The 14066-nt window shown below is 39.6% G+C and overlaps 1 protein-coding gene across 22 annotated transcripts in view; it reads right to left on the bottom strand.

The window, feature by feature from the left end:
• The window catches only part of BPTF (bromodomain PHD finger transcription factor), a 156791-nt gene that overhangs the window by 91500 nt on the left and 51225 nt on the right, over positions 1–14066 (bottom strand). For 18 of the 22 annotated variants that reach the window (XM_055101692.2, XM_034942761.4, XM_055101695.2 and 15 more), the window contains one exon: positions 4614–4802. The exons of 3 other annotated variants lie outside the window; for them this stretch is intronic. In XM_055101692.2, coding sequence (XP_054957667.2) covers positions 4614–4802 — 189 coding nt within the window. The remainder of the gene's footprint in view (positions 1–4613; positions 4803–14066) is intronic. One more of the 22 variants, XM_057300291.2, reaches the window with a different exon arrangement.

Below are 14066 nucleotides of genomic sequence, written 5' to 3'. Positions count from 1 at the left end.
CAGATAGTTGAATAAGCTCTGATTTTTCCTTTTTAATTTAAAGCTTTAAAAAAATGAAGACACTGTGGCACTGGCAAATGAAAAGACAGATAATTTACTATATGATATATAATAAAGATGGCATTTTAAGTAAATAGAGAAAAACTAGGATTGGGAAAACTGGCTATGCATTTTGGGGAAAATAATTAAGACAATTTTGTAAACATCTGTTAATTTTGCCTGTTCCATACCCCTTCTTTCCTTTGGGGAGATACTTCCCTCACCACCGCCCTCCCACACTTTAATCATATGATTCTGCCAGGGCTGCAAATCAAGTATGTTGCCCCTTTGGAGCGAGCAGCAGGACCCAGCGTGGCCAGACAAAGCACACCATTAGCTGGTCACAGTGACTGTCCCAGGACTGGCTCTTTGGCTCAATCCTCTCAGCATCCTTTTCCAGTTTTTAAAATCCAGAGATGGAGAAGGGGTCTTTGCTTTTTGTACTAATGAGCAGGAAGGGTGTAAATCAGAAGTTGGCCACTTTTATTCTCACAACATGGAGAAAACCGTTGATAACAGCAAACAATAAGCCCATCACAGAGAAGAAATAAACAGAAAAATATGAAACGGCAAAATCAGAAGTAGCCTCGATAACCTCATTTGGCTCCCTAGATCCAACAATGCACCTGAGGCTGTCACCAACACTGGACTTCTCAATAGTGTATGTCAATAAAATTCCCTTTTTAAGCAAGTTTGATGTATTTCTATCAAAACCAGTAAATTCTAAATAATCTGGTAGAATATTTTAAGATTTTGACTCCAAAATATCACACTACTACAGTTTTGGAAATAAAGAAAATACAATTCAAAAGTAGGTCTAGAAATTTCTACAAATTTCCAGCCCCGATTTTTAAGGTATGGTAATTAAAATTATCTCACATTCCACAGATTTTTGTTTTAAACAGAAAGAACACACCTCTTTGCCCTCCTTAAATAATAAGTCAAAATGGAGAGAGGGTGCTGAGCATCTTGCCACCCCAGGCTGGAAAGCAAGTCACTTTGGATGTGTGGTAGCAAAGCAGTTGGTCAGACTATTAATTTTCTCTTGGGTCTCAGATCATGGAGGTTTTTTTTTTTTTTTTTTTTTTGAGATGGAGTTTCGCTCTTGTCGCCCAGGCTGGAGTGCAGTGGTGCGATCTCGGCTCACTGCAACCTCTGCCTCCTGGGTTCAAGCGATTCTCCTGCCTCAGCCTCCCAAGTAGCTGGGATTACAGGCGCCCGCCACCATGCCCAGCTAATTTTTGTATTTTTAGTAGAGACGGGGTTTCACCATGTTGGTCAGGCTGGTCTTGAACCCCTGACCTCCGGTGATCCACCCATCTCAGCCTCCCAAAGTGCTGGGATTACAGGCGTGAGCCACTGCGCCTGGCCTTCAGATCATGGAGTTTTATGCCAAGATGTTGAACTATGGTGGTTAGTTCTTGGGACCATCTATAAAGTCCTGTAATAGATACTTTTTAGACATCATTTGGTCTGGGTCAGATTTCCCGAAAGGAGAAAGAGAATGACACAGTGCTTTTAAAAAGCTTCCTAATTCAGAGCCAACGATCCAATACTGCTCAGAGTCAATCCTTTATCACTTGCTAAATTTAGTGCAAATAAGGGAAAGGAGGAGAAAATTACCACAGGGGTAAGACTTAAAGGAATGGAGAAAAAGAACTAAACTGAGGGTAGAGGTCTTTACTGAACACCCTCTGCCCAAAGGCCATATTCCTCCTATTATAAAGCAGTGGATCCTTGTGATGCAGCCTGGCAGCAGGCTACAGATCTACATCAGCCTCTGCAGCTCATTGTTTAATGATACCAGCAGGCAGAAGCCTACACAAACTCTTCACCTGAGGGCTAGGACTACTGGCCTACTAAACAGATAAACTGAGGAAGTGGAGGGTGTTCACCTTCATGGATCCTAAAGCAAGTTACTGGGCATTAAGTACTAGGTGGGAACCTAGGAATCTACAAGTGAGTGCTACTGTCAGAAAAAACCCCAAACCTGCCAAATAGGGTTATATGATTGTTTAATCCTATAGAAGTCCCCAGCAACCCAACCCCAGTAACAGACAGCAGGAACTAGGCAGGTAAAACAGAATGGCCTCCAGAAGGGGAATCTTCTTATATGTTTCTCACCTCTCAAACACAGCCATTCTTCCAGAAAAACAATGGCATCCAGATTTATTAAAGAACACCCTCTACTATGTTTATGAGTGTCATAGGCAGTTAAATTCATAATGTGGCTCATGGATTGTGAGATCAAGATAAGCCACCTCGAGATCTACTGGAATTTTTTTTTTTTTTTTTTTTTGAGACGGAGTCTCGTTCTGTCACCCAGACTGGAGTGCAGTGGCACGATCTCGGCTCACTGCAACCTCTGCCTCCTGGGTTCAAGCAATTCTCCTGCCTCAGCCTCCCGAGTAGCTGGGATTACAGGCACACACCACCATGCCCGGCTAATATTTTTTGTATTTTTAGTAGAGACAGGGTTTCACTATGTTGGCCAGACTGGTCTCGAACTCCTGACCTTGTGATCCGCCCGCCTTGGCCTCCCAAAGTGCTGGGATTACAGGCGTGAGCCACCGAGCCCGGCCCAGATCTACTGAAATTAATATACACACAGAGAAATACTAGATTTAGGTCTAGATACAATTACAGGATGTAACTGTGGGAAAGAGGTTTTTGAAAAAGTTTTAAGTTGTGGGTGAAATCTTTGCATTATATTAGGCAGAACCATTTTTGAATTGTATGTATGAGAACAAATGTGAGTACACACACGTGCTGAGCTACCAAAGGATGGAAGTGTAGATATTTACTATGCTATAATACTTGCAGCGTCCCTCTTTCCTTAGAAAACCATTCCTACCCAACTTTTGCTGGAGGCATCAATCGTAGTACCTTGCCTGCCCTGGCCATAGGGTTAGAAACAATATGATCCAAGATAAGCCACTCAAATTCCTTCCTCAAGGGCTTTTGATTTGGAGCAGAAGTAGGGGCCTTGCCTTTGGGTCATAGACCTTGGAAACATATAAATACAAATTGCTGCTGCCATCTTCCCTGCCACATGGGAATAGCCTGTCTGTACTGGGAGAGAATGAGGTTAACACACATAAATATATGTAGACCTAAAAGGTGAGAGAGAGAGGAAAACAAAGAGTTTGATACCTGAGGGTCCAGTTATACCTGATGATGGCTCGGACTTCCCAACTACATGAGCTAATTAAATTCCCTCTTCACTTAAGCTAGTTTAAGTTGGTTTGGTCACTTGCAATTGAAAAAGTCCTAATTAAAACAGATTTCCAACTCATATCAAATGAAAATTATTACTTTAGATAGGTTGAAAACAAAGTTATAGAAGTATTATAAAGAATTACTATAAAACATATATATATTCTTGGGATGGGGATAACCCTCCTCAATAAAACACAAAATCCAGAGAAACTCTAAAGAAAAAGATTGATAAATTTAAGTAAATAAAAATGTAAAAATGTCTGTATGACAACAAAGAGCTAAAAGTAGGCAATTACTATGCAAATATACGTAAAATTGAAGATTAATAGCCATAATACATAAAGCATTCCTAAAATTCATTAAAGAAAAATAACAAAACTCATTAGGAAAAAGTGAGAAAAAGATATGAATAAGCAATTCACAGGAAGTTCAACAAATACATGTAAGAAACTTAACCACATGAGTAAGAATATGTAAATTTGTATACGAAATACTTTTCACCATTGGCAAAAATGTTAAGAGGAATGATGTTGTTGAATTTAAGTGAGAGAATAAGGAAACAGAAATGTATGAAAGTTACTGGTATAAATCTCTTTTGATATACAATTAAGCAGTAGCCATCACTGTTTTTTAAATGTAGCTACCATTTGACCAGCAAGTCCACTTACTGTTTCTATACTGCCAGAAATACCTGCACAAGTACACAAAGATATACGTTAAGGATGTTCAAAAGCACCACTATTTGTAATAATGAAAAACTGTTAACAACATAAATGTCCATTAATAGAGAAATAGTAGATGAATTATGGTTCATCCATACTCTGGAGTACCATGCAGCAGTTTAAAAAAAAAATGAATTCAATTCATAACACAAAAAGATTCTCTCCATGTATCACTGAGTAAAAAAAGCAGGATGCAGAACAATACATGCAGAATGATCCTGTTTATATTTCAAAAACCCCCAAAACTAAAAAATCACCCAAAGCTCTCCAAAACCTTTGTAAACATACATACATAAATGTAACTGCAGAAAGATCTAAAATGTTACACACCAAACTGTTGATGCATGGTGGTTACCTTTGGGGAGGGGAGTATGAAGAGGATCTTTCTTCCCTGCTCTGTGTGCTTTTGTAGATTTTTAAAACAAAAACATTGAGTGCAAGCGCTGTGTTTAAAAAAAAAATGAAAAATAAAGGAAAAGAACATCTAAATTCCACCCCCCACCAAACTTTCATTTAAAAAATTAAAAACTAAAAAACAAAAACAAAAGCAAAAAACCACACACACACAAAAAAAAAAAAAAGAAAAAAAAGAAAAAACTTCCCTTTAATGGAATGGATGAAGTATATTCTTACCTATCTCTTCCTGAATAGAGACAGGTGTATGAGATTCTCTTTCTCCATTTTCAGGATCATCAGCTGCCTTAGCAGATTCACTCTGGGAAGAATTTAGTTCACTGCTGCTGTTACTGTTTTCCAGATTAGGCTGGATGGAGGTAGTGGTAGCACTAGTGTTACTGCTCTCACATGTCTTGTTAGGTTCTTCTAGAAAAATAGAATATCTGATTTTTAAATTGGAAATCACATGAAAAATGACGAATTGTCAGAAAAGACAATTGTTTTAGGATTTCATTACGAAGCTGTATTTTTAAAAGAAAATCTGTTCATGTATCAGTAATGCAATGTATAAAAGAAAGTGGTAGGCAACACCTTATTTTTTTAAGTCTTCCAGGCTATTAACTCATTGACTTTTTTCGGGGGGGTGAGAACCCAACTCTAACTCACTGACTCGTATCACCTTAGTCTCCAGTACAAGGCAGACAATTTTTCGGATACCCCAGAGCTGGAGAATAACCAAGTGATATGACTATCTCTCAAAACTTACAGTGCGCCAGATATTGCAGAGGTAGTTTGCTGAGATAATATTCAAAATCTGAAGCTTATAGTCTTACTTTTCAAAAGTACTCAAATAGTATTAGAAACAGAATTAAGCAGGATTATTTAACTCTATGGTCTTCTGCCTGAATACTATGCCCAAATTAACTGAAAGGTAATGCCTAAATGCGATTGTTAACTTCTTCTTTTTAAGATGGAGTCTCACTCTGTTGCGCAGGCTGGAGTGCAGTGGCACAATCTCGGCTGACTGTAGCCTCCACCTCCCAGGTTCAAGAGATTCTCCCGCCTCAGCCTCCTGAGTAGCTGGGACTACAGGTGCACGCCACCATACCTGGATAATTCTTTTATATTTTTGGTAGAGATAGGGTTTCACCATGTTGGCCAGGCTGGGCTCGAACTCCTGACCTCAGGTGATCCACCCACCTTGGCCTCCCAAAGTGGCTGGGATTACAGGCGTGAGCCACTGTGCCCAGCTGTGATTGTTAACTTCTGAGGACAATTTAATAGTATCACTAAGAGTATAGTTCTTAAAAGCATATAAAAATTACCACTACCATGAACAGAAAGCCTGTCTTTCCATGGTAGTTCAGAAATTAAAAGTCTCCCTCTGCCTTTGTTTTTGCCACTGACAAGATACTCTTCAAATCACCTAAAAATTGGTTGATAGTCTATCGCAGTAACTATCTTTAATGTATAATTTTGGGTTTCAGGAAAAAAACCTGACAACCTGATAAAATATGGGAAAATATGTGAACAGTCATAAAAGAAAAGAAAATGGCCTTTAGGCATATGGAAATACGCCCAATTCAAACTATGAGAAATGTAAAATAAAACTATATGAAGAAACTACTCTGTTATCAACTGGCAAAAATCCAAGTCTCACAATACACGAAGGGAAAATTACACATGCATTTACTTAACATAGCAATCCTGTGTCTAGAAATCTAGCCCAAAATACACTAAAAAAAAAAACTAAATTACTTATCTATAGAGCTAGCTATTCATTGGAGTATTTAAAATGGCAAAAGACCCAGAAACATAGAAAATGTCTATGAAGGCTGGGAGCAGTGGCTCACACCTGTAATCCCAGCAATTTGGGAGGTTGAGGCAGGCAGATCACTTGAGGTCAGGGGTTCGAGACCAGCCTGGGCAACACGGTGAAACTCTATCACTACGAAAAATACAAAAATTAGCCAGGCATAGTAGTGCATGCCTCTAGTCCTACGTACTTGAGGGGCTGAGGCAGGAAGATCATTTGAACCCAAGAGCCAGAGGCTGCAGTGAGCCGTGATTGCGCCATTGCACTCTAGCCTGGGTAACAAAGTGAGAACTTGTCAGAAAGAAAAAAAAAGGGAGGGGCCAGGTGTAGTGGCTCATGCCTGTAATCCCAACATTTTGGAAGGCTGAGGTGGGCGGATCACCTGAGGTCACCTGAGGTCAGGCATTCGAGAGCAGCCTGGCCAACATGGTGAAACCCTGTCTCTACTAAAAATGCAAAAATTAGCCAGGTGTGGTGGTGCACGCCTGTAATCCCAGCTACTTGGGAGGCTGAGGTTGCAGTGAGCTGAGATTGCGCCACTGCACTACAGCCTGAGTGACAGCACGAGATTGTTTCAAAAAAAAAAAAAAAGAAAGAAAATGCCCATCAATAGGGCATTGGTTGAATAAAAGCTGGTATACACAATGAAATACCATGCATTGTAGCAAGAACTGAGGATAATCACTATGTTCACACATAAAATGATCTCCAAGATTAAATGTTAAAAGCAAGGTGTAGAACAATACTTATAATATGCTTACTTTTGTGTGAGAAGAGGAGGAAATACAAATTTATAAACAGATTTTACTTTTATTTATAAAAAACAAAACGAGCCGGGCGCGGTGGTTCACGCCTGTAATCGCAGTACTTTGGGAGGCCAAGGCAGGTGGAACATGAGCTCAGGAGTTCAAGACCAGCCTGGCCAACATGGTGAAACCCCGTCTCTACTAAAAATACAAAAATTAGCTGGGCACGGCCACAGGCGCCTGTAATCCCAGCTACCTGGGAGGCTGAGGCAGAAGAACTGCTTGAACCCAGGGGGGCGGAGGTTGCTGTGAGCCAAGACCGTGCCACTGCACTCCAGCCTGGGCAACAGAGTGATACTCTGTCTCAAAAAACACACACAAACAAAACAAAACAAACAAGCAACATTCAAGAATAACCAAAAACCAATAAAAATGGCTACTTAGAAAAGAAAGACATGGTTACCTAGAGAGAGAAGGAATGAAAGTCAAAATTCTCTGAATATCTCCAGTTACATAGTTTTGAATTTATAATAATGTAAATGCTCTACATTTTCAAAAAATTAAAAGTTATTATAGAAATACAATCCCTAAAAATTAAACTGAAACAAATGAATTGTGTATCAAGTTGTGCATAACTACACAAAGGATTATTATTATTATTATTATTTTAGATGGAGTCTCGCTCTGTCGCCCAGGCTGAAGTGCAGTGGCGTGATCTCAGCTCACTGCAACCTCTGCCTCCTGGGTTCAAGCGATTCTCCTGCCTCAGCCTCCTGAGCAGCTGAGACTACAGGCGCCCATCATCACGCCCGGCTAATTTTGTTTGTATTTTTAGTAGAGACAGGGTTTCACTATATTGGCCAGGCTGGTCTCGAACTCCTGATCTGTGATCCACCCACCTCGGCCTCCCAAAGCGCTGGGATTATAGGCGTGAGCCACCAAGCCCAGCCCTTTTTTCTTTTCTTTTCTTTTTTTTTTTAAGACAACGTCTGGCTCTATCACCCAGGCTGGAGTGCAGTGGCGTGGCGTGATCTCAGTTGACTGAAACTTCTACCTCTTAGGCTCAAGCCATCTTCCCACCTCAGCCTCCTGAGTAGCTAGGACTACAGGCAAGCACCACCACACCCAGCTAATTTTTATAGAAAAGGAATTTTGCCATGTTGGGCAGGCTGGTCTTGAACTTGTGAGCTCAAGCAATCTGCCCATCTTGGCCTCCCAAAGTGCTGGGATTACAGGCGTCAGCCACCACGCCCAGCCCAGGGGATTATTTTAAGTGACTTTGGAATATGATATTTTGTCTGTACATCCTTACTAGAAATGTAGTATAATGAGAAATAAAGAGCAGCAAAAAGTCGTAAATGCCATTCAGTAGTCTTAGTGTGAACAATAATACTGGTATTATGAAAATACTACTATTTAAAATAAATCACTTCCTCTTATTATTAATGCACATTAGGATAGGAATACCCTGTATTGGGATAAAGCAAACATATAGCTGAATTACTGTTGCTGGAACTGAGGCTTTCAGTGTAAGGGAACAGATATACAAATGTAAACAAAGAAACTAAGTATGCTATCTGCAATCTGAATCTGAAATGTCAATGTAAACTGATGATCTTTTTCTTTTCAAAAATATGTCTTTCATAACACTACCCACCAAAAAAGCATAGGGACAGTGAGAGCCCAACAGCAAAAAGTATCCCTGAGTCTAGACTGTGGTCTCTAAATATCATTTCCCATTAAAAGGAACCAGGACTTCTTGGAGGAAAAAAAAATGATTCCAAGTCGAGATAGGTACTGTGTAACATAAGCCTCAAACATTTTATTCTGCTAAAAAGCAAGAAGTCCGGCCAGCACGGTAGCTCACGCCTGTAATTCTAGCACTTTGGGAGGCTGAAGTGGGCGGATCACCTGAGGTCAGGAGTTCGAGACCAGCCTGGCCAACATGGCGAAATCCTGTCTCTACTAAAAATACAAAAATTAGCTGGGTGTGGTTGTGGGCGCCTGTAATCCCAGCTACTCAGGAGGCGGAGGTTGCAGTGAGCTGAGATTGTGCCACTGCACTCCAGCCTGGGTGACAGAGCAAGACCCTGTCTCAAAAAAAAAAACAAAAACAAAAACAAAAATCCCCAAAACTCCATATTACAGTCTCCAAATAAATAACTGATTCTGGGCCAGGTGGGTGGCTCACGCCTGCAATCTCAGCACTTTGGGAGGCCGAGGTGGGCAGATCACAAGGTCAGAAGTTCAAGACCAGCCTGGCCAACATGTGAAACCCCATCTCTACTATAAATACAAAAATTAGCCAGATGTGGTGGCACGCGTCTATAGTCCTGGCTACTCGGGAGGCTAAGGCAGGAGAATCGCTTGAACCTGGGAGGCGGAGGTTGCAGTAAGCCATAAGATCGCACCACTACACTCCAGCCTGGGTGACAGAGCGAGACTCCATCTCTCAAAAAAACAAAAAACAAAAAACAAAAAACCTTGATTATGGAAAGATTATTAATGAGTGAGAGGTTAACAGAGAATCTTGCAATCTCACCACCTAAACTCGTTGATCAATCTAGGCATCTCTGAAGGTACAAAAACCATATACCATGAGCCTTTTGATGGGATACAATATCAATTAGCCAGCACATTCTTTATAAAGTATTCTTGCCAAAGACAGTTGAAACTGAATAGGTATTAAGAGATTAACTTTTTAACTTTTAAAAGTGATATGTAGCAATCTTTCCCCAAATATTGCCCAACTTTTTCAGTTTAATCTTTAATCTGAGCCACACAAAATGTTTCTGATCACTGATCATACTCAATATAATGGGTATCATGAAATCTGCCCAATTTTCTTATGTTCTCACTCCCATCATTTTTTATACTACAATTTTGTCATTTTCTCCTTCACATAATAACTTCTACCAAATTATATGAAAATGACAGTATTCTGACAAGATTTTATTTCAAAGTAAAGCCTGAAATATATATATGTAATATATATACGTGTGTGTGTGTGTGTATATATATATATATGTAATATACATACACCCTCTTCAATTGTTCATGGAACATTTATCAACATTAATTAAATGTTGGGCCACAAAACAAGCGTCAATAAAATTTAAAAGACATAAATCATGCATAGAATGTTCTCTGATAGAGGGTTAAACTAGAAATCAACTAGGAAAAAAAAAAAGATAATTAGCCTATAGTCTCAGCTACTTAGGAAGCTGAGGTGGGATAATCACTTGAGCTCAGGAGTTCCAGGCTACAGAGAGTTATGGCCACTTTACGGCAATCCAGCCTGGGTAACAGAGCAAGACCCTGTCTTACACACACACAAAAAACCAAAAACCCAAAACCAAAAACAAAAACCTACAAATGTTTGAATATTAAGCAATATACTTCATCACACACCATATTAAAACAGAAATTAGACAATATTTTAAACTAAATGATAAAGGGAACATGACCTATTACAGTTTGTGGTTGTGTTCTGGTCACGCATTTAAAAATAAAATAAGTTTGTGGGATGTAGCTATAGCAGGACATAGAGGAAAGCTGATAGCCTTGATAGTAGACGTCATAAAAAAACAAAACTAAACTACAAACCATCAAAGCAACCATCTTCAGAAGCTAGGAAAGAAAATCCATAAAAGTACAAAGAAAATAAAAGGAAGGACAAAATACTAAGACCAGAAATTAATTTGGAGAAAAACATACAATAAAGAAGGTCAACAAAGACAAAGTTGTGTTTTTTTAAAAAACAGACTAATGGAATTGCTAACAGCCTCACAACACGATTAACGGGGGCAGGTAACGAATTTCCAGATTGGAAAAATAGAGCGAGTATAGACCCTATATATATAAAAAAGATACGATGTTATTATGCTAATAAATTGTAAAAATTTGCCAAAATGAGCAGATTCCTTTTAAAAAGGCGATTAAAGAAAATGAACCTAAGAAAACAACAGAAAATATGAATAGCCCACTGCTGTAGTTTGGATAGTTTAGATGTTTGTCCTGCCAAAAATCTCATGTTGAAATTTGATCCCAATGTTGGAGGTGGGGCCTAATGGGAGGTGTTTGGATTCTGGGGACGGATCCCTCAAGAGCAGATTAATGCTCTCGGGTTGGGTGTTGGGGGTGAGTGAGTTCTCACACTATTAGTTCCCACTAGAGCTGACTGTTAGAAAAAGAGCCTGTCATCTGCCACCCCCGCCTCCCCTATTTGCTCTCTCACAATGAGGTATCAATATACACTGGCTCCCCTTTCCCCTTCCGTCATTAGTGGAAGGCCCTCGCCAGATGCAGATGTCAGTACCATGCTTCTTGTACAGTCTGCAAAACCACATAGCCAAAGAAATCTCTTTTTTTAAATAAATTACCAGCCTTAGATACTCCTTTACAGCAACACAAATGGACTAAGATATCCATTATCTACTAAAGAAGTGAATGAAATCTATAATAACTTTCTCACAATGAAAACTCCAGAACCAAATCACTCCAGCAAACATTTAAGAAATAACACCAGCCCTAGCCAGGCGCGGTGGCTCACGCCTCTAATCCCAGCACTTTGGGAGGCTGAGGCGGGTGGATCACGAGGTCAGGAGTTCAAGACCAGCCTGGCCAACATGGTGAAACCCCGTCTCTACTAAAAATACAAAAATTAGCCAGGCGTGGTGGTGGGCACCTGTAATCCCAGCTATTTGGGAGGCTGAGGCAGGAGAATCGCTTGAAACAGGAAGGCAGAGGTTGTGGTGAGCCGAGATCGCACCACTGTACTCCAGCCTGGGCGAAAGACTGAAACTCCATCTCAAAAAGAAGAAGAAAAAAAAAAGAAATAATTAACAACAGCCCCACAAAAACTCTTCTAGTACCAACTCATGATATGCGGCCAAAATATTCTTGATACTAAAGAGTGACATTATCAGAGAAGAAAAATGCAAGCCAATTTTACTCATGAAAGTAAATGCAAAAATCCTAAACAAAATATTAATAAACTGGATGCTATAATATATAACAAGGAAAATACATCACAACAAGTTATATTTACCCCAGGAACATGAGATTAGGTTAACATTCAAAATTCAGTGTAGATACTTCTGCTTCTAGTCAAGGTAAAGTGGAAGAACCAGATTTACCCTCTCCCATGAAACAACTACAAAGCAAAAAACAGAACATTTATAGAAAATGAACAAAGGAGCAGACAGGTACCTCCCAAAAGAGGATATCTAAACGACTGACACACACACACACACACGAACACATAAAGACGCTCAACATCCTTAGTCACGAGGGAGCTAGCAAGTGCAAAGAACAGTAAAATATCCCTACATGCCCACTAGCATGTCCCCTCAGTCCTCCAAAAAGACAAAGAGTGATGCTGATGATACCCAGTGTTAGCAAGGATGCAGAGGAGCTAGAACTCTCATACACTGTTGAACTGAATACTTCTACAACCCCTGTGGAAAACTGTTTAGCAGTACCTACCAAAGATGAGCATAAACCAGCTCCATGACCTAGAAAATCCACAACTAGGCTTATACCTCCAGAAATGCACATATATGTGCACAAGAAACATGTAAAATATTCATAATAGTATTATTCATAATGGTCCCAAACCAAAAATCATTAAAATAACCACCAAAATGTAACAAGAATCATGACATATCTATATAATGGAATATCATACTGCAATAAAAAAGAATAAGCTGCTACTACTAGCAACATCTGGATGGCTCTCATTGATGTTTTGTTGAGGTGGGAAAAAAGCTATCAGGCATCAAAGAGTATATACTGTATGGTTCCAGTAATTTTTTTTAAAAAGGCAAACCAATCAGTGGTGATAGAAGTCAGAATAGTTAGTACCTTTGTTGGGCTAGGTGTAGTGGTAGCTAAAAGGGGGCACGATATGGTAACACAGATGTGTTAACTTCGTAAACATCCATCAAGTTATTCACTTAATATTTATAAACTTTACTGCAGGTTATATTTCAATTTTTTAAAGTTGCTGGGTGCAGTAGCTCATGTCTGTAATCCCAGCACTTTTGAGAGGCTGAGGCGGGAGGATGGCTTGAGCCCAGGAGTTCGAGACTGGCCTGGGCAACACAGTGAGACCTTGTCTCTACTTACTTGTTTACTAAATAAATAAATAAATAAATAAATAAATAAATAAATAAATAAGCTGGGCATGGTGGTGCACACCTGTAGTCTCAGCTACTTGGAAGGCTGAGGTGGGAGGATCACTTGACCCTGGGAGGTCAAGCCTGCAGTGAGCCATGATCACGTCACTGTACTCTAGCCTGGGTGAAAGAGTGAGACTCTCTCTCAAAAAAAAAAAACTTTACCAAAAATATCTTAACATCCAAAATGCTTTCCAATCTGACAGTTATCTTTTGTCGATAAGTTTTAATCATTAAATTAGGTGCCTAAATACATTCTGAAAGTTTAGAAAAGAAAACCAAGTAAGATGTCTTCTATCACGGCTATTGTTCTTAGTCTGCCTTTAACAATTCTCCCACCCCAATTCTTCTAACAAGGCATCTCATCCACTGACCATAGGTAGTAAACAGTGGTAACAGAGTTTGGTCCAGGGACATCACAAAGTGTCTAGCACATAGCCAGGCACATTGTAGGGCACTCAATAAATAGCTGTTGAATAAATAACTGCATAGAGAGCCACAGAAACAGAAGGAAGCAGGTGAAGGTCAGAACTCTATTAAGTCCGTCTACTGCCCACTAGAATGTAAGTCACCAAGGGCCCAGACCTTATCTATTTTGGTCACTGATACATCTCCGTTAGTATATTCTGAAGTCAGGGACCTATTAAAATGTTTATCTACTTTACAAAAGTACCAAACTCCTCTTTAAAATCTGGTATGATATATTTAATAAAGTCTTTTAAAATGCTTTTCATGTTTGATCATTGTTTTGTTTTTTACTCTACTCAAGAAGAGAACTATGAGTTATTAAATGGGAAGGTTTTGAATTTGTAGGTACAGCATCTTCAGTTGTCCAACACTCTCACCCTGCTAATGACCCAAATTCCCCTCTGATGCCGGCCACTGACAGTTGCTATATTTGCTCCCATTCTAGTTTCCTTGAAACTTCTTGCTTATGTTTTCATATAAA

The sequence above is a fragment of the Pan paniscus genome, chromosome 19, assembly GCF_029289425.2.
Source record: "Pan paniscus chromosome 19, NHGRI_mPanPan1-v2.0_pri, whole genome shotgun sequence".
NCBI classification, from domain to species: Eukaryota; Metazoa; Chordata; class Mammalia; order Primates; family Hominidae; genus Pan; species Pan paniscus.
Note: the sequence above shows the minus strand (reverse complement) of the source record. Positions and strands in the feature narration are given on the sequence as shown.